Source organism: Carassius auratus, unplaced genomic scaffold (genome assembly GCF_003368295.1).
Source record: "Carassius auratus strain Wakin unplaced genomic scaffold, ASM336829v1 scaf_tig00026092, whole genome shotgun sequence".
Lineage (NCBI taxonomy): Eukaryota > Metazoa > Chordata > Actinopteri > Cypriniformes > Cyprinidae > Carassius > Carassius auratus.
Window position 1 is genome coordinate 1 of NW_020525485.1, and position 20,137 is coordinate 20,137.

The window sequence follows — 20,137 nt, forward strand, 5'->3', positions numbered from 1 at the left end:
TTTAAACATATACAGTATAAAGCTTATATTTTAAACATATTTATGCCAGTCATTTAATATTTTCTGCTGTATCGTAGTTCGGTTAAATAATATTAACAGATACAACTTTTGAATGTGTTAGTAAATGTTGAAATTAACTTTTGCTAGATTAATAAAGGCTTTAAAACCGTGTTGTAAATGTTGTGTTTTCAGCTCAAGTTTTAATGTTTCCTTCCAGGTCCCCTTATTAAACCTAAAACAACCCAGTTTTCGACAGTCCCGTCAGTTCTTGATGGGTAAAGTGAAGTACCTGACCACATTTTTCGTTTCACACTGAAGTCAAACAGATTTCTCATGAGCTTAAATCTCACGTTTCTTAGACTGTGATGTGTGCTGCAAAAAAAAAAAAAATGCATCAGCTCAGATAGTGAGAATATTTACTAATGTTTGCATTGATTTGATTGTTTTTCTCTGACATGTGTGTGTTGTGCTGTCACCGCAGGCGAGCCCCCAGACCTGAGCCAGGACGTCCTGGACAAGTTCACTCAGTTTTCTCTGGAGCAAGGCATTCTGTCTGAGAACATCGCCATCCTGCCTAAAAATGGTAAAGTGCTGTTAAAAACACTCGTTTAAACACTAAAATAAAATGTATGGAGGCCTGACGTGAACATCTTTTCTCTCCAGATGAGTGCCCTTGATGTGAAGCTCTGTGAATCCTGACTCATTTATTCTGACTGTAGTGAATCTTTTAAGTGTTTCACTCTCTCACTATCAGTGCTTTTACCTTCTTAAAGTTCTCTCCATCCTTTCTTCTTATTTCTTCACAAGACTGGACCCAATAAAATCTTTTGTGAATCTCTGTTACGTGGCATTTGTGTTGTGATTTTTATGTGTTTTAACCTGTTAAACGTCTCATAGATCTGAAAATGAGATTACACTACTTATATTGTTGTAAACATTGAATTGCTTTGGGAGCATTTGAGTTCTTTTTAAAGACATACGGCAGATTAATCGAAGAAAGTGAAAAAATGCAAAAAGTTAAATAAAAAAATAAAAAAAACTTTTTTGTTTTTTATAAAAACCTAACATGTGAAAACGTATGTCTCCATAAAATGAGTGTTATTATGTAACAATTTTTTTTTTAAGGATTTAACTAAAAGAAATAAAAAATGGTAACATATAGTAAACAAAAAAATACAGAATATAAAAATGAATGATTTGTAATTTTTTTTAAATATTAAAAAAATATGGTTATAAACTGTAGTTAATTAAAACAAAATTACGGAAATCTGAACTAAACCTAAAACTAAAGCAACATCGAAATAAAAAAAAACTTTAATTTAAAAAAAAATATTTCAACCTAGTTGCCAAGTCAAAATATCTCATTTTTGTATAGAAACTATATAGACGCATTTATATAGACATAAAAAACTACTGACAAAAGCACAACAAAATGACTAAAACCTTTCAAATCAAAACAGAAAACATTAAAACTAATAAAACAGTAAATGCAATACATTTTTGAGAAAACAAGTCATGTGTGTCCGAAGCACTTGACTGATATTGCATGCATATAAAACAATAAATCCTGATGCACTTACTGATAAATCTTTTATCTTGGAGTAAATCACAGTCAATCGCTTTAGACATAAGCATTCTACCACATGAATAAATGGAAATAAAATACATTCACTATATCACACATGAACAGATCTCTTAAATGTTGTGCACTTAACACAATCGGGTTTCCATAATAAAGAACAGAGGATGCAGGAAAATACTTTGCCTTTTATTTCCTGTTTTGTCATTTTATAAACAAATGTGAAGATACATCCATGACAACACAAACTCCTCTTTCCGAAGTATTAACATCTACACTCTCTCTGTGTACAAAACAATAAGTTATAGTCCCATAGATTCCTACTTACATTTAACTATACAACAAAGTCCAAACGGTGACCAAATAAATATCTGCGGTATAAAAATGATCACAGGGAGAGAGAAGAGAGAGGAAGGGGCCTTCTCGACTGATGCCATCCTTTCCTCCAATCATTGCGATCATGGTGCTGTTCGGACACAAAGAGACACTGCTTCAGTGCTTCCTCTGGAAACCTCCGGCCAATCACATGCAAAGCTGGATGTGACATCATCCATCAGTGGAATAGTGACCCGAATAAGTGTTATTTGATCCGATTCACGGTACATACAAACACAAAACAGTGCATTTCCAACACGACTCACCTTGTCGATTCCAGCTTTTTGTCTCTAGTAAGGATGCCAGCCTAGTTAAGACAAATAGTGCGCATTAGTGTGTATTTGCATTGTGAACGCAGCCAAACAGGACCAGCACTATGAAGTCGGCAAGAGAAAAGGATATTGGCAACGGCAAACATATCTGATGCATTGCTTTGAGTAGAAACCATAAACATACATACATACATACATAAAGATCATTTGTAATCTGTCATTTTTAAATCAAATAAAACCTTCACATCATGGATAAAATTGGCTTCAAAGAGGTCATTATTATTATTTTTTTTTGATTGGCATTCTGTAATATAAAAAGATTACATATGGCTGAATCTCAAAAAAAAAAAAAAAATGCTCAGGTAAAATTTAACCCCAAAAACTAAAGAGAAACAAATGATTAATTCTATTTTGAAACTATTTTTGCATCGCAACATAATTAATGTATTTTTTTAACACTAGTGAAAATTTAAATACAAATCATTGCATTGCAGTAAATATTTTTATTTTATTTTTGCTATTAAAATTCATAAATATTTATGAAGAGTGAGCATGTAACACATTGAATTAAATGTGAAACACTGACGTATGAAGATGATAATACACCGTCAATAAATAAGATTGGAGTACTATATAAGTCTTTATTTAAAATGTCACATTTATTTCAGTGTTTCATTGTAATTAATTGTGAAATCTTATGAGTGGAAATTGTTGCACAACCAAATGTTTTTTTTCAGGTGCTTTTTTTAGTTTTAATAATTTCTTATTTATTTTTACGATGATTGTTTACATCACGGTGTAAAGTAAGATAAAAATACATAAAATAAAATCTACTGCAATAAAATGATTTGTATTTAAATTAGCATACATTTAGGAGGGAAAATCTGGTTTTTCTCATGGTTTTGGGGTTTAATTTGACCCAGGCATGCTCTTTACATGAGATTTATTTAGTTCACATCTCTGTGGTCCCAAACATCCAAGTGAAATGCATTAAGGGTCATCTTACAACTTAAGAAAACATTACATTTGCATGATTAAAATTTTTCTAAAGGGGTTATCTGGTCTCACAGAGCCAAAACACCACCATTTTTTATACTTTAAAATAACCATTCATGATGTGCATGGACATGATCCAACAAGTAATGCAGAAGACATTTAGTTCTGCGTAAACCTTTGAAGAATAGTTCACCAAAAAATAAAAAAAAGTTTTTCTCCATGTAGTTTCAAACGTTTACTTTTTTCCTCTTCTACGGGTCATAAAAGATAAGCTGAATGTCCAAGAATATGTTTCTCATACAAGTGAAAGCATTTGTGGAAGCACTATAAAAACAGACTACACAACTTTTTAACATATTCCAAGTCTTCACACTTATAAGGAACCGAGCAAAAGTGAATTCACATGAAAGCTTGATGTTTGGCTAAAACTAACATTTCATCTGGACTCAGAGGACTTCGATTTCATGTTTGGGAGAGTAAATGGCTTTTTTGCTTTCAATGGTGAGCTATTCCTTTCAGACATATTGGTCAATACAGATGATGCTGCATCTGTTTTTCCCTCATCGTCTTCATTCAGATCAGATCATGTGCTCTTTTTGCGATCATTAAAGGTTTGAGAGACCAGATATCCCTAGAGGTTGCAAACAATAAGGCAATGTCCTCAGTGCCAAAGGAAAACAGCCTGGTATTAATCTGAACATTAAAAACATTTCCTGGTGTCCATGTTTTTCAAACAGCTAGCAATCAGACAGGCATTCTAGTAAGTGCAAGACTGAGTGAAATATCCATCACACTGTCCAATATTCATAAAGCATTTCAGAGAGGATATGTTTGCTTTTAATACTCTAAAATGCTTCAGGAATACACACCTGATCCCAGAGGCCAACGGGTTAGTTTCATCCGTTAAGATACATGAAATGCATCTGAAGTTAAAGGAACAATCCAGCCAAAATGAAGTGTCATAATTTACTTATTATTTAAAGGGATAGACCACCCAAAAATTTAATTCCAAACCACTTTGACTTTCATTCATCTGTGGAACACAAAATAATATGTTTTGAAGAATGTTCCATTCTTATTGACTTCCATTGTATGGACAAAAAAGGCAATGGAGGTCAATGGGAACCGAAGCTCTTTGGCGCCCAGCATTTCTTAAAATATCTTCTTTTGTGTTTCAATGGAAGTCAATGGGAATCAAAACCATTTAGTTCCACACATTCTTCCACAGAAGAAAGCCATAGCTTTTCGGTTTCCATTGAATCTTTTGTCCTTCAATGGAAAATCGATGGGAACCAATTATGTTTTATTTCCCAGCTTTCTACAAGATATCTTCTTTTGTGTTACAGTGAAAGTGAATGGGAACCAAAACTATTTAGTTACCAACAGTCTTCAAGATTGCTTCATTTTGGGTTCAATGGGAACCAAAATGGCACAGAACATATTGTTGGAAGAAAGTCCTATGTTTTGGTTCCCATTGACTTCCATTGTATGGACAAAAAAACAATAGAAGTCCATTGGAACCAACATTCTACAAAATGTATTCTTTTGTGTTCCACACAAGAAAGTGTTGGTTCCCATTGACTTCAATTCGATTTTTTTGTCCAAATGATGAGAGTCAATGTGAACCAAAATGGTTTAAGTACCAACAGTCTTCAAAATATCGTCTTTTTGTGTTCCAATGAATGTTGATGGAAACCAAAATGGTATATGGTTCCACACAAGAAAGAAAGTGCTATATTTTGCTTCCCATTGACTTCCATTGTATGGACAAAAAACAAACAAAAAAAACTATAGAAGTCCATTGGAACCAAAACGGTTTAGTTCCCAACATTCGACAAAATGCCTTATTTTATGTCCCACACAAGAAAGTTTCTGTTCCCATTGTCTTCAATTGTATTTTTTTGTCCAAATGATGAAATTCAATGCGAACCCAAATGGTTTTAGTTACCAACATACTTCCAAATATCTTCTTTGTGTTCCAATGGAAGTCAATGCGAACCAAATCAGTTTTCCCGCCAACTATCTTTAGCAGAAAACAAAGACAGGAGGGTGTATAGACAACAACAGAAATGTCATTTCAAGCTGAACTGTTCCTTTAAGACTGCAGACCATGTGAACATAATCAATGTGAAAGCACTTCCAGTCTAAATCACTAAACACTTTCAACTATTTTTCTCTTGCATACAGACACAACACACACAACTGCTTTGCATGAGGGGTCTTGGTGAGAAGCCCAATACAGAGGTTGCCAACATGAAGGATGGTGATCTCAATCACTGGCTGTTTAGTGTGTTTTGAGAAAAAGGGAAGTGCTCATTCTGCCGGCACCAGGTCTTTATGGTGTCTCATAATGTGCTGGTTTTTCTCCGAAGGTCTCCGGAAGCCCTTCGAACAGTACTGACAGCGGTGAGGATAGTCCTTAGTATGGATGGAAATAACGTGTCTTTTGAAGCCAGACGCGTCTCCTGTGCTGTAGTCGCAATACTGACACTGATACACCCTCCTTTCTCGTGGACCCTTCGAGCCGCCGGATTTCTTTACAGCGGGTGCTGCTAACTGCGCCGCACTTATAGTCCTCTTGGGGGCAGGCTTTTCTGTGGGCGGGGCTTGAGGTGGCGACGCCTGTGTGGGCGGAGTCGGCGACTGTGCCTGCTGTTGCTGCTCCTTAGTGTGAACAGACAAGATATGGCGACTGAGAACGAACGGGTCTGCGATTTTGAAGTTGCAGTGGCGGCACTGGTGCAGTTTCTTGGCTTTATGCAACGCCGAGTGTTTCTTAAGCTCGGACGGCCGGTGGAAGCCTTTCCCGCAGACGGCGCATTTATGCGGGTAGTCTTTAGTGTGCACGGAAATGACGTGCCGTTTAAGGTCGCTGGAGTTGGAGCTGCGATGGTCGCAGTGACTGCACTGGTGTCCCCGAGCGTCCTCATGCGTGGATGCATGCTGCGTCAGCTCGTCCTCCTCACTGAAGGTTTGGCCGCAGCGCTCGCAGTGGAAAGGCAGCTCGCGACTGTGCTTCGTTTTGACGTGCGTCTTCAGATTGGACGAGTCGGCCGATTTGTAATCGCAGTACATGCACGAGTACGGCTTCTCGCCGGTGTGCGTGCGCATGTGTTTCTTTAGCTCCGACGGATGGCGGAAACCTTTGCCGCATTCCACGCAAATGTGCGGGAAGCTCTTACTGTGCACGGCCAGCAGGTGGCGATTGAGCAGCCCTTGCTCGGCAGTCTCATAATCGCAAAACTTGCATTTGTGCGTCTTGGCTGCAACGGCGGGAGAAAGCGGTGACGCGATGGCCGTGGGCGATTTCTGCTCCTGTTGGTGGTGCTGGAGACGGTGCGAGAACAGCGCCGCCTGCTGGTGGAACTCCTTACCGCAGTCCTCGCATTCGAACGGCACTTTGTTGCTGAGTGCGTGCACCTCCATGTGGTTGTGCAGACTGGCCTTTTTGTTGGTGGTGAAGTCGCAGTCCGTGCACTGGTACTTTTTGCGACTCAACAAGTCTTGGTGGTGGTTGCGAGTGTGGCGTTTGAGGAAGCCGCGGGATTTGAACTTCTTACCGCACAGCATGCAGGGGTAGACGGTCAGAGGCTGTCCGTATGGACCGATGATGATCGCTGATGAGAAATGAGAGAAGACCGAAAAGTGAGAGGATAAAAAAGAAAACCAGTTTTGAAGCCAATAACCGATATAATGCATATATATGGAGTGTCACATGATCTTTAAAATTCATTCTGATATACTGATTTGTTGATTATTAATATTTATAACAGTTAAGTAAATTTTCTTTCTGGATACTTTGATGAATTGAAATATCCAAAGATTAGTATTTATCTGAAATGAAAAGCTTTTTGTAACACAATACACTATTCCATCCAAAAGCTTGGAGGCTGTTTTATTGTTCTTTTATTACAATTTTTTCATCGGAATTATATCGTATCGACCGGACAGAAATTAAGAAATTTATGATTTAAAAATCTTTCTAGTGTCAAGAAGCTGATGATCGACAAATGCATGGACAAATCTATTTAAAAACTATTCTATCTCCATACATATGAAATATTAGTGTTAAAACTATTATAAAAAATTGTTAATTGAGAAAAATTAAATAAAATAAGATATTAAGATAGTTGGCAAGGTAACAAAACTTTCACTTAATTTAAATTGATAAACTAAATTGACAAACACCTAAATTACTGTCTGGGAATAAATAAATGAAAACGGAACTAAAAAAAAAAAAAAAAAAAAATAGAGAGAACAAAATCGTATATATATATATATATATATATATATATATATATATTAAAATGTAAACTGAAAACAACAAAAAGAAAAAAGAAAGAGAAGATAAAACACTTGGTAGACAATAGCTGATATAATGTAGAAACAATCTGGATTTTTTTAACTAAACTATTAAAATATTTTTGTTTTAAGAAATAATTATGAAACCAAAAAAAATTGTGGATGAATAAAAAAATACATTTGTTTAAACTAATTCAATTAAAAATAAAATCATAAAAAAATAATACTACTAAAATAATACTGGATACAACATACAGTTAAAACACAAAGCAAATGAGACATTTAAAACTGAAATGTCAATTTAAAATTTACAAATTAATAAAATATTTGGTAGAAATGTACATATAATTTAGCATATTACAAAATGTACATTTCTGCTCTGAATGGTCAACTTTTTTCCTTTTTCATTTTGATTTCACTAGTTCGGTCCTGCAGCGTGATGCATGAATCCACAAACATCCGACATAACCTGCGATTTGCTGTAAAGTTCAGCACTTTCTGAGCAATTCCTGATGTATTGATCATGTAGTGAGAGCGGAGCGTGCTGGTACCTGTCTGGACCTGTCGGGGTTCGGCTCGTCTCTTGTTCTTGCCGTGTTGCCGGCTGAGTTTGTCCAGTGCTTCTGACTCGTCAATGTGCAGTAATGCGCTCGCTGCTCCGTTCCGGTTCTCACAGCCCTCATCCGCACCTGCTTCCCAAACACACACCAGCAGATTCACAACCAGAAGAAACACGACCACAACATCGCTGTACTTTGAGACGCTCATATCAGTCAACCTCTATCACTGAACACGCAAGGATTACATCCATAAATAAACAGAAAAACACTCGAGATCAGTCTTTTAGTCTGTACTGTTTTCTACTGATTCGCAAACAAAACTTCACTAAACATTGTTTGTAGCACCTAACAAACGAAAATCACAATTAATAAACTTTGTGCTTTGTTACTTTTGATAAGAAACAAAGTCTCAGCTTTCACATTTCAAAACATGATATTCAAGTAAATGCCATTTTCACACTCTTTAATTTGGCTGGAACAATATTGTTTTTATTAATTTTTAAGTAACTTTTTTTTAAGTAAGTGTTTAATATTTCAAAATTAATTTTAATTTTGGCTTAAGTAATTTTATTGTGTGTCTGTCATTTTTTTCCATTTTAATTTAGTTTAACTAAATTGTACTGACATAGATGTACTAAAATTACTAAAACTTAAATAAAAATTAATAATAACATATTATATATATATATATATATATATATATATATATATATATATATATATATATATATATATATATATATATAATATATATATGTTTTATTTATTTATTTTTTTAATGTCTATATAATTTTAAATTTAGTTAGAAATAATCAAATAAAAACATTTTAATAAATAAAAATAATAATAATATTGGAAAAAATTTTTTTTTAAATATAGACATTTATAAATGTAGATAAAATAATTATTTTTTGTTATTTTTGTACATCAAAAACTATATTAAAAGAAGTGAAACAAAAACTAAAATTGACAAACAATCAATTAAAACTGTAAAATTAAAGTGAAAACAGAATATAAAACTATAATTTTTTTCAGAGATACCAAAAAAAATATTTGTTTTTAATCAAATCGATCTCAGAATTGAATCAAAAGCTTGTGAATCAATAGCCAGCGCTGTGTTTGATAACGCTTGTCTTGTGTGCATGCAGCGTGTTCTTCGTAATGAACCGACTCTATTACGGCTGCTGTTTCTACATGATCAGGGTGTGTGGTGTCAGTGAAGTGCATCCTCCTGACCGTATGCAGCGGCCCACGCGACCGGCATGAAGTCCTTGCTGAGAGCCGTGCTGTCATACGCTCTGTCGTGAGGAACCGGCTCCTCTCCTCCCACCACCACCTCCATGTACACCTCGTCCGAGAGCTTGGAGCCGCCTGCACACACAACACGGGAACAACACGGGAACAACACATCACCAACGCTACATCCTTCATATCAGCTCTGAAAACATCTCATTTCTGACTGCATTCTCAAAACTGGAACCAAAGGTGTCAGACGTTCAGAAACACGTCCTCCTCAAAGTCTACAATGGTGATTATGACGCTGGTTTGACATGTTCCCAAAAAAAGTGACATCATTTGACATTTGTAGCTCAGAAAGAACAAAGTGCTTTAAGCAAAACTAAATAGCTATTTGAGCTTTTGCAGCCGAAATCAAGCTAAAATGTTTACTGTTATATTACTTAATATCACATTAATGCTATACATCACACTATACTTATTTCTGATGGAAATGAAAAACATTAATAAAAAAAATAAATAAATAAAAATGTCAAAAAAATATATATATATTATATATATATATTATATATATATATATATATATATATATATATATATATATATATATATATATATATATATATTTATTTATTTATTTATATACACCCACACAGATATATATTCTAATATTATTTTGTTTAATATTATATTGTTATTATATTATTATCTAATATTATATTATTATATTTTGTTTACATTTTAGTAATTTTGTTGTATGATTTTATAATTTGCATTAGTTTTTAAGTCCACTTAACTTATTACAGTTTTACTTCTAGCAATTTTACATACATTACATATTTTATTTTCAGTTAGCATTATTGCAATAAACATAATATTTGTATTTTTAGGTTTACTTCACGATAACAACACGGATAAAACAGCTTCACGTTATGCAAAACATTTAGGTTCAGAACTAAAGACTCAAAACCCACTGTTATTTCATCATACTAGTTTGTGAAACAGTTTGATGTGAGATAATTAGTTTTATGTTATATTGATGCCATATTTCTATAGTTGCATGGCATCACCAAGACTGCATTTATTGCTTCAAAACACAGTAAAATCAGTAATATTGTAAAAACAAGTAATCTATTTTTGTGATGCACAGCTGTATTTCCAGCATCAGTCTTCAGTGTCACACGATCTTCAGAAATCATGAAAATATACTGATTTGCTGAGAGTTTCTCACCATCAGTCTGTGTGTGATGAGCGTCTCCCACAGACATGTAGACCATCTTCTCTCTGAGCGGACGACCCACAGGCTCACCCTGATCCACCGGCTCTCCTACACACAGATACAGCACTAAACAACCGTCCCACGACTGGACTATAAGTCCCATTTATTTAGAACCAAGAACCAAGAGAAAACATTACCGTCTCCAGCCACGAGAGGGCGCTCTATGCTGCTCAGTTCTCCTGTAGTCTACACTGAAGACATAGAGCGCCCTCTGGTGACTGGAGACGGTAATGTTTTCTCTTGGTTCTACATAAATGTGATTTATAGTTCAGTGCCACTTATATATGTTTTTTTCCTCATCATGACGTATGATGTATGACTTATACTCAGGTGCGACTTATAGTCTGAAAAATACGGTAGCTCTAATATGATGCACATTGGGATACTATTAAAACTCATAAAAACATAAATAAACAATATATATAGTCAAGCAAATTAGAAATGTTAAATAAGTTGAAGTACTAAAATTACTAAAACTAAGACAATGAATACAAATAATAATTATTATTATATTATATAACATTATAAAAACTAATAATAAAGACAAAGGCATAGAACTAAACTAAATTAACAACGACAAGCTGAAGATATAAAATAAAACAAATATAAAATGAAAAACATTTATGATAAAATACTAATTTATATATATATATATATATATATATATATATATATATATATATATATATATATATATATATATATATATATATATATATATATATATATATATATATATATATATACATACATACATACATACATACATACATATATATATATAAGAGTAATATATTATAAAACATTATAAAAACTAGTAATATAGACAAAGGCACACAACTATAAACTAAATATTTTTTATAACAAACTGAATGTAAAAAAAATGAAAAACATAAAATGAAAAAAAAACATTTATGATGAAATACTAAAATTGCTAAAACAATATGAATATTTAAAAAAAGAATAATATAATAAAACATTATAAAAAAAGTAATAAAGACAAAAGCACATAACTATAAAGTAAACTTTAACAAACTGAAGATGTAAAATAAAACAAATATAAAACTAAAAACATTTATGATAAAATACTAAAATAACCAGATATAACCACAATACAACTATTAAAAAATAATGATATTATATTACATTATAAAAACTAATAACAATAACAAAAGCACATAACTTTTAATTAAATTATTTTTTTATTGCAAACTATATATAACTATAAACTAAATACATTTTTTATAACAAACTGAAGATATAAAAAAAAAAAACATAAAATGAAAAAAAAAAAAACATTTATGATGAAATACTAAAATTGCTAAAACAATATGAATATTAAATATATATATATATATATATATATATATATATATATATATATATATATATATATATATAATATTATGAAACATTATAAAAAATAGTAATAAACACAAAAGCACATAACTATAAAGTAAATTAATTTTTAACGACAAACTGAAGATATAAAATAAAACAAACATTACATGAAAAACAAACATTTAAGATGAAATAGTAAAATTACTAACATTTAAATAATAAATAAATAAAAACACCTAAAACACAAAGAAAAAAGAAAAACACACAAATAAAAGCTGTTTCAAGATACTTTATAAATACTGTAACTGTTCAGGAATAAAGGCTGAAGTCTGTTGTTCACTCACCGAGGTCGTCTTCTCCAGAGTCTGCTTTAAAGATGTAAACTTTAATGACTTCCTGTCCGTCCTCGTCCTTCTCCACTTCCTGGTCATCTATCGCCCCCTCGACGGTCACCTCGTCTCCGTCTCCAGACACCATCTTCCCCGCCTCGTCCACTACACAGGGAACAACACACTGCAGCATTATCAACTGATGATGAAGACAAACGAGAAGAAACTAAACTAAAGACGAGTGGCATTAAAACCTTAGATCAAATTAACACATCAATGGTGGTATTTACAAAATAAAATAAAACAAAATACTACTTATTATTCAATATTATGGTAACACAATCAAGTGTTAATGTCTATTTTATGACAATTAAGTACAGTTTGAAAACGTTGTCCAAACTATTCAAACAGAAACAAATGAACGAATAATTGAATAAACGAACAAACAAACTAACTAACAACTGATTTAATAATGAACTGGCACATAAGTGAGCAAAATAACAAAATAAGTAAATAAATAAATAAATAAAAGTTACAAAAGCACATAATGAGAATAATATATAATTTTTTTTTATTAAAAACTGAATATATACGATTTTAACAACTAAAATTAAACAAACATTAGATGAAAATGTAAAAAAAAAAAAAACTAGGAAATGTAGCTAAAAATGAAATAAAGCTAAAAATAACAAATTCATTTTTTTTTTAATTAATATTATATTATAACTACTTACAATGACAAAGCACAAGTAAAAATTATTTATATCAAAAACTGAAATAAATCAAATAAAACAAAATTAAATTTATTTCTAAATTAAAATTAGAAATAAATAAAAAATATAAATTTATTTATTATTATTTTTTATTATTATTATTACTATTATTTTTTGTGTATGTGAAGACATAAAAAAATTAAACATTCAGATGAAAAACATAGAAAATAAATTTCATGAGAATTAGAAATGTAGCCTTTGTCTTAGCCTTTGTATAATAATTATTCCTGTGAAACTGTTTTTTTGGGGGGGGGTTTTGGATGCTGTGGGTGGGTGTGGGAAGATAGTTAAAATATATTTAAAATGTTTAGTTAGTTTTTTTTGGAAATGTTATTGCTATGGCCCATGTCTTTCAATAAATATATATATAAAAAAAAAATGTAGCCTTGGTAAACGAACTGGAATGAGTTTAAGTAGAATTACTTCAATAACTGGAGCTGAAACAGTAGTACACTGAAACAAACGCTCAACAGATCTAATGAAGCACAGAGTGAGTGAATGAGTTACAGGAGATCATGAGGTAATCTCCGCAGCCGTCCGAGTCGTGCTCAGCATCCCTCCCCTCCGTCATCTCTGCCATGGCAACACCATCCTCCTCTTCCTCCAGTGACATCACACAGGTCTCCACAGCAACACCCTCGTCATCGTCACAGTGCACGTACTCGGCGACCACATCCTCCACTGCGTCCTGGATGACGAGCTCGTCGGAGGAGAAGCCCTGGACGGAGGCGGCCTCGCCCTCCACCTCTGACACCAGCACCGTCTCCTGGAGCTCCACCACGTACTCCTCCTCCTCCCCAGCTCCGCCCTCATCTGAGACAACACACACCCCTACATAATGACCCATCCATACACACCAGTTCACTCTATAGATTTATTCTGTATCATATCGGCTTTGTGACACTGTAATACAACACACTAAATCATACATCATGATGATATATTATAATTGTTATTATTCATAATTATATATATATATATATATATATATATATATATATATATATATATATACACACACACATTTTTATGTATTACATGTTATTTTTTTATTCTATTTATATGCATTAAAAATTGTATTACATAAAGCTTATTTCTAATTATAATTTATTAGGATTATATTATAAAAATATATATTTTCATGCAAAAAAAAATCATATTTCGTTGCATATTGTGGCATTTTATATTTTAATGTTAATAATAATAATGATTATAATGTATAATTAAATATATATATTAAATGAGTTAAACTATGTATATTTATTATAATTATATAAATACTTACATTTAAATGAAACATAATAACAATACATTTACATATTTTATATATCTTTTTTAATTATAATTATATATATATATATATATATATATATATATATATATATATATATATATATATATATATATATATATATATTTTAATCTGTATTTTTCATAATTACATAATTTGTATTATGTAAAAAGTATTTTTTTGTTATATATTATAAAGAAACGTTCTTAATTTAATAGTTGCAGCATTTTAGAAATTTGCAATTTTTATAATTTTTTTTTATTTTGTTATAATTAAATATCAGATATAAAACATTTCATGCAACACATAAAATTATATTCATAATTACATTTCATGTAGTTATATAAAATTGCATTATACATTTTTATTACATGAAAAAGTATCTTATTTATAATAATTCTATATTATTCAAAACTATAGCTTTATTCAAATTGATGATGTATTCATATTCACATGTCGTATATGCCCATATATGTATATGCTAGTGTAAACATTAGTAAACAAAATACAATATTTTCATTTAAAAAAATATAGATTTTAAACGTTACATTTTTTTAATCTTCTGTGGTCAATAACACTGTTTTAGTACGGTCTCTTAGAACAATAACAACACAACACAGTATTAAGTGCGACAGACAAATGATTGAGCAAACATCATGGCATCTTTCCTACCTGAGCCATGCAGAATAATCTTCGGCTCTTGGGAACGCAGAGCAAGCCTTGTCACCTCCTCATTCATCGTCTTTATTCTTCATTGGCCACGGCACAACTAACACAGCAACACAAACCATTAATCTGGAATGTCTGCCACAGACGAAAAGAGTTAAATAACCATTCACAGCAGAAGTAGCACCTCATAAAAATGTAAATAGAGAATAAAGCTCTCATAGCTTTAGGACAAGTGGGAATCATAACAATGTGACAGTCTTCAAGAACTAGGTTAGTTGTCAATGTAAACATGCAATAGACTTGAATGACATATAAATGAATATGCATGCAAACAGAGATATGTGAAAGCAGACAGACAGGCTACTGATAAATATGAACAGATTACTGACGGACGTGCATGTCCCTTTAATGTGCAAATGACTGCGACAAGAAGAGCGACGTGAATTTAAACATGAGCACCAATAAGCGGTAGTGCATGTATAAAATGATGCAATGCATCTTTAAACCCGACGCTTAACGCATTAAATGCTTCGTGCACGTCAGGAAACAGTCGAAGCTTCATGCATTCGAGATGAATGTGTGCAGCATTTAGCAGTAGCATCCCACCCCCCGCGCGCTGAAGGTTTCCTCGCATTTCAGCACCTGAAACCGGACATAAACATGGCGTCTTGTGACCATAATTTCCCCGCTTGCACTGAAAACAAAACCAGCCTGTGCGCCATTTTGAGTTATTAAATATCACGCGCTTTATTCTCACGCACGGATGTATGCATGCGAGTACGCGCACTTTGCTTTGAAACAAAGGGGCGGTTGGTCTCGCGCTCCCGCACGAGCGTTTATAAACAATAACCCACCCCCGGTGCACAAGGCCTGATCGCGGCCTGCGTGAGGCCCGGGGCCCGGCGGCCAATCCGAGGCCTCACGTCTTCTCTCCAGCCGCAACACAATGCAACAAAACGTGCAAAAACAGCGCGTTAAGCTCTCGTGGCGTGGGATGAAACTCGCGCGGTTCGATTCGTCGCCATCGGCGCACCTACCATAGATCAGCGCGCGGGGCGGCCTCCAGATTTTCCCCGGGCAGGCAGGCCGTCGGATTCCCCCAGACTCGGGCAGGGCTGGAGCGGGAGTTAGCGGGCGCTGGGCGGGCCGCAGTGCGCAGGGAGGGCGGAGCTCCGCAGACACACACTGCGCAGAGCCGCAGGAGAGCACGCGGAACAACAACATTCATCCGGAGAACGCGAAGCTAACAACAAGCTACAGCGCTAACGATCGAGCCTGATGCATAAGCATGTTTTTTAACTCCCCGTTAAACCTCGTATTAATATCAGAGATTTATGTTCTCATAGTTCTGGCCCTTAAAAGCGTCCACTGCTTGGGTCATCCCATGCACAGCATATTCATGCACACACACATCACGAGTCTTACTTAATATATTAGATCAAATATTAAGCGCACAAATTTGGAAGACGGAAATCATATCAGTTAATTTGAGAGAATTTCCCGATCTTTAATCTCAGGTCAAAATATTTTTAGTTTTAACCTATTTTTAGTGGGAGGGTATTATTTTAAATAAAAGACATGCATGAGGCTTCTTGTTACATGTTTTAAAAATTGTTCGATCATGCATGCATAATTTCCCAGTAGAATAACAAAAATGAGAGCTGTGTGTTTTAACTCGTTGTTTAAACTTAACTGACTCTAAACATGTATGTTTTTATTGCTTTGGCCTTTAAAAGCAACCACTGGTTGGTCATCCCATGCAAAGCATTTTCATGCCCACATTATGAGTCTTAATATATTAGATCAAATATTAAGAGCACAAATCACAATATCTAAACCAAACATCTAAACCGAAAGGTGGGGGGAGATTTTCCGATCTCTAATCCCAAAACATAATGTTTTTAGGTTTAACCCATATTAATAGAGAAAAGGGTATTATTTAACGTTTTAAAGGCTATATGGATGCATGTGCATGTGGTGCATTTTTTTTTTCTGGGATGGAAGTCTTTGGAGAGTGATATAATGCAAGAGCCTGAATGTTCAAAACCTCTCACCATATGTTGTCTATCAAATTCACATGAACCCAGAACTGTAACACAAACCAAAAGCAAATTCAGTCTGAAGTTAATATTCTGCAAACACTGCTTTAAAAAATATCCAATTCTCTGAATAAATGCAGTCTTGTAGTATATACTGAAATGCATATTCAGAACCTCTACAAAAAGTGTGTTTCAACAGCATCTATTTCCAGTTGGTTTTGACCAGTTGCACAGGTAACATTTCAGTTTTTCAATTAAAATAATGAAGAATGTTGCACTAGATTGTTGTGCTTACTAAAAACAAAATCACAGCTAAATCAGTGTGTCTAGTGCACAATGTTATTTCTCCATCTAAATGAATGTAGGCATCTCACTTTCAGTTTCTCAGACTCTGATGAGCTTGCATCATATACTCTCCCGTCTCTGTAACTGATGGTAGAGCTGTTTTAATATAAATAATAATAATAATAATAAATTCTGGACAAAATATATTGTAAAAGTATATTTGAACATATATTTTAATAAATATGTTTGTCTTATGGGTTGGAGTACATTCTAGAAGAAAATACTTCTGTTTTTATACATTTTTACAAAATGCCATGTTTAATTCAATGTGTTACTTTATTTTTTAATTCTTCGTGAAATGTACTAGGAATTAATAAAACAAAATCACTCAATACACAGATTCCATCAACATGTAATATAAATAAATAAATATCCATTTCTATACTATTGCTATTTTTTTAAATTAAAAAATAATGTTCATGTTAAATATTGTAATGTTTATGCATTACGCCCTTGCATTGTAGAACTGTTATTATATTATATTATATTATATTATATTATATTATATTATATTATATTATATATGGAATACATTTTAACAACCTGTTTAAAAAAAAAAAAAAAAAAAAAAAAAGAGTAAATTTTACGGGAGTATATTGCCCTTGATGAACTCTAGATGGCGCTCATCGGATGAAAGTCTGATCGCAGTCACTCAATCGGACAGAAGAAGAAAAAGACTGGACCAATGCATTAGAACCTTCAGTTGTGTTCAGTTCGTGTTTTTGACTCTGTTTTTCCTGCTGACACACGGATAAAGTCTTTAATAATAAACATGTACAAGGGTTTCAGATGGGATGATGTTGTTCTAAAGATTATTATATTATTTGAGCTTTAAAGAAGCGTTTGATGACACTGCAGAAGAGATAAAAGGCAAATTTTCCTTATTGAAATAAACCTAATACCACTATTCTATCTACGATTTTAGGCTACTTTGATTATTTATTGTTTAAAAATGTAAATAAATCTGCGCGCTTTGTAAAGACTGATCATTATGCCAGGAGTAAAAGCTTTTATTGACTTTGCCACTGTCTGTGCTGCAAATATCAGATGAAATCAAAGTTTATAAATCCACTGATACCAATCTTACATTTTATATTGGTTCGGCTATTTTTATTTATTTATTTATTATTTCCACATTTGGCCACAGTAAAAAAAACAAACAAACAAACAAACAAACACTCCTAAAGAGAAACTAAAAAAAAAGAATATAAAATTTTGTTTTAATTAATAATAAATATATCCATATTTCTGGGATGATATTAACCTAAAATAATCCCATATTTTTTATATAAACAGTATAATCTTTCCTGGTGGCAACACTTGTGCAGCAATAGAAAGAAATATAAATATATGCCAAAATATAAAATATACACGATTATGAGAAAAACTGAGAATGTTAAAACAGCAAAGAAAATGTTATGACATGTAGTGCTCTGTTATTATTATTTATATACAGTACATGTTTATATACTATTAGCTTTTACCTTTATATTGTCGGTTTTCATTTTAGTTTAATTTTAGCATTTTAATTTTGTAATTTTATTATTATTATTATTAGTTTTGTTTATAAAAAAACGTATCTTCCTTACAGTTCCGTTTTAGTGATTTTAGTACTTTTCAGTTAGTTTCAGTTTTTTATTTAAAGATTTTCATGTAATATTTATACTTTAGCTAATTGCAATGACCAAAAACGATTTCCAAAAGGCACTAACTGTTACACAACAGAATTACAAAACTTAACTTCATACTAAAAATCTATAAATTGCAAAGTTATCAATTTCTCATTTGCAAATAGAAGTAAATATCAGTGAAATCAAAGGGCAAGAAAAGAGGATCAAAACAGAGTTATGTAACCCATTTTTGTGTATTCAACCCTTGACCTCTACATTGGCCATATTTAAAATGATTTGACCTCCAGTTGCTGATATAATGTTACTGTTACTCATTAAACCCATGTATGACTGCAGAGAGACCGAGAGTCCTTGAATGTCCTCAAAACAGCGGTTTGAGTAAATAGTTATTCTTGATTAGACTAGAAACATTCAGCATGTGTTGACAGTGAGCACAAACCGGAATGTCTTGACCAAATATGGGCATAGTAGGTCAGGAAGTTCTGTCTGACCGGTTCATTCATGCTCTCTGTGATCATGTGATGTCGCTTTGGCTGCTCTGATATGTCTCTGGGATTCTGGGATTGATCTGAGCTTCTGTGCTAGCATCCAGACCCTCCTCTGATGAAGAAAACCCCTACACAACTCCGAGTGTAGATGATCACAGTCACTTCTGAACCTTAACAGCAACTGAGAGACAAAACAATGCATTTTACATCAAGACAAGCAAAAAATTATATATTATAATTTGATTTGATGAGAATCACCATAATGTATGAAAAAAACTGATGCAGATCTCATATTATATTATGAAAAATCATAAAATAAATATGCTTCAATATAAAACGTACATGATTAGAAAAAATGCAAATTATGACATTATACAATTTTATTAAACAGTATTAATTAAGTATTACAGTGTATGTTGAACTGGCTTTTATTTTTATATTTTCAGTTTTTAAGTTTCATTTTAGAAATGTTGTGTTTGTCATTTGATTTAGTTTTATTTTTTTAAACAAATTCTATCTAGCTGTATTTTTCAGTGTTATTGATTTTAGTACTTATTTTCATTTAATTGCCAAAATTATATATATATATATATATATATATATATATATATATATATATATATATATATATA

The 20,137-nt window shown here is 32.7% G+C and overlaps 1 protein-coding gene and 1 long non-coding RNA gene across 4 annotated transcripts; one reads left to right on the plus strand and one right to left on the minus strand.

Moving 5' to 3' along the window:
* The first annotated feature begins 480 nt into the window (after positions 1–480).
* LOC113078594 (uncharacterized) lies at positions 481–838 on the plus strand. The gene is made up of 2 exons (XR_003281558.1): positions 481–583; positions 664–838. It is a non-coding gene; the product is annotated as an uncharacterized LOC113078594 (long non-coding RNA).
* A 909-nt stretch (positions 839–1,747) lies between these two features.
* On the minus strand, positions 1,748–16,373 carry LOC113078598 (zinc finger Y-chromosomal protein 1-like). 3 transcript variants are annotated; one of them, XM_026250918.1, is made up of 8 exons: positions 16,040–16,373; positions 15,006–15,137; positions 13,550–13,873; positions 12,285–12,434; positions 10,552–10,647; positions 9,321–9,455; positions 8,076–8,213; positions 1,748–6,839 (listed from the first exon to the last, which is right to left on the minus strand). In XM_026250918.1, exons 2-8 carry the CDS (start codon positions 15,070–15,072, stop codon positions 5,536–5,538), a joined length of 2,214 nt encoding a protein of 737 aa, XP_026106703.1. In that variant the 5' UTR covers positions 15,073–15,137; positions 16,040–16,373; the 3' UTR covers positions 1,748–5,535. The 3 variants fall into 3 exon arrangements, with proteins under 3 accessions (XP_026106703.1, XP_026106702.1, XP_026106704.1); XM_026250917.1 differs by having other exon boundaries at positions 15,006–15,102; positions 16,040–16,372; XM_026250919.1 differs by having other exon boundaries at positions 13,550–13,855; positions 15,006–15,102; positions 16,040–16,368.
* Between the last annotated feature and the right edge of the window lie 3,764 nt (positions 16,374–20,137).

What these genes read in the sequence shown, in the direction of transcription:
- LOC113078598 (XM_026250918.1), bottom strand. Translation starts at nt 15,072, where the DNA reads ATGAATGAGGAGGTGACAAGGCTTGCTCTGCGTTCCCAAGAGCCGAAG. An exon ending in AGATTACCTCATGATCTCCT is followed by an intron (nt 12,435 to 13,549) that starts GTAACTCATTCA and finishes TTCCCTGTGTAG; the next exon opens with TGGACGAGGCGGGGAAGATG. An exon ending in CGCGTGGGCCGCTGCATACG is followed by an intron (nt 8,214 to 9,320) that starts GTCAGGAGGATG and finishes TTTGGGAAGCAG; the next exon opens with GTGCGGATGAGGGCTGTGAG.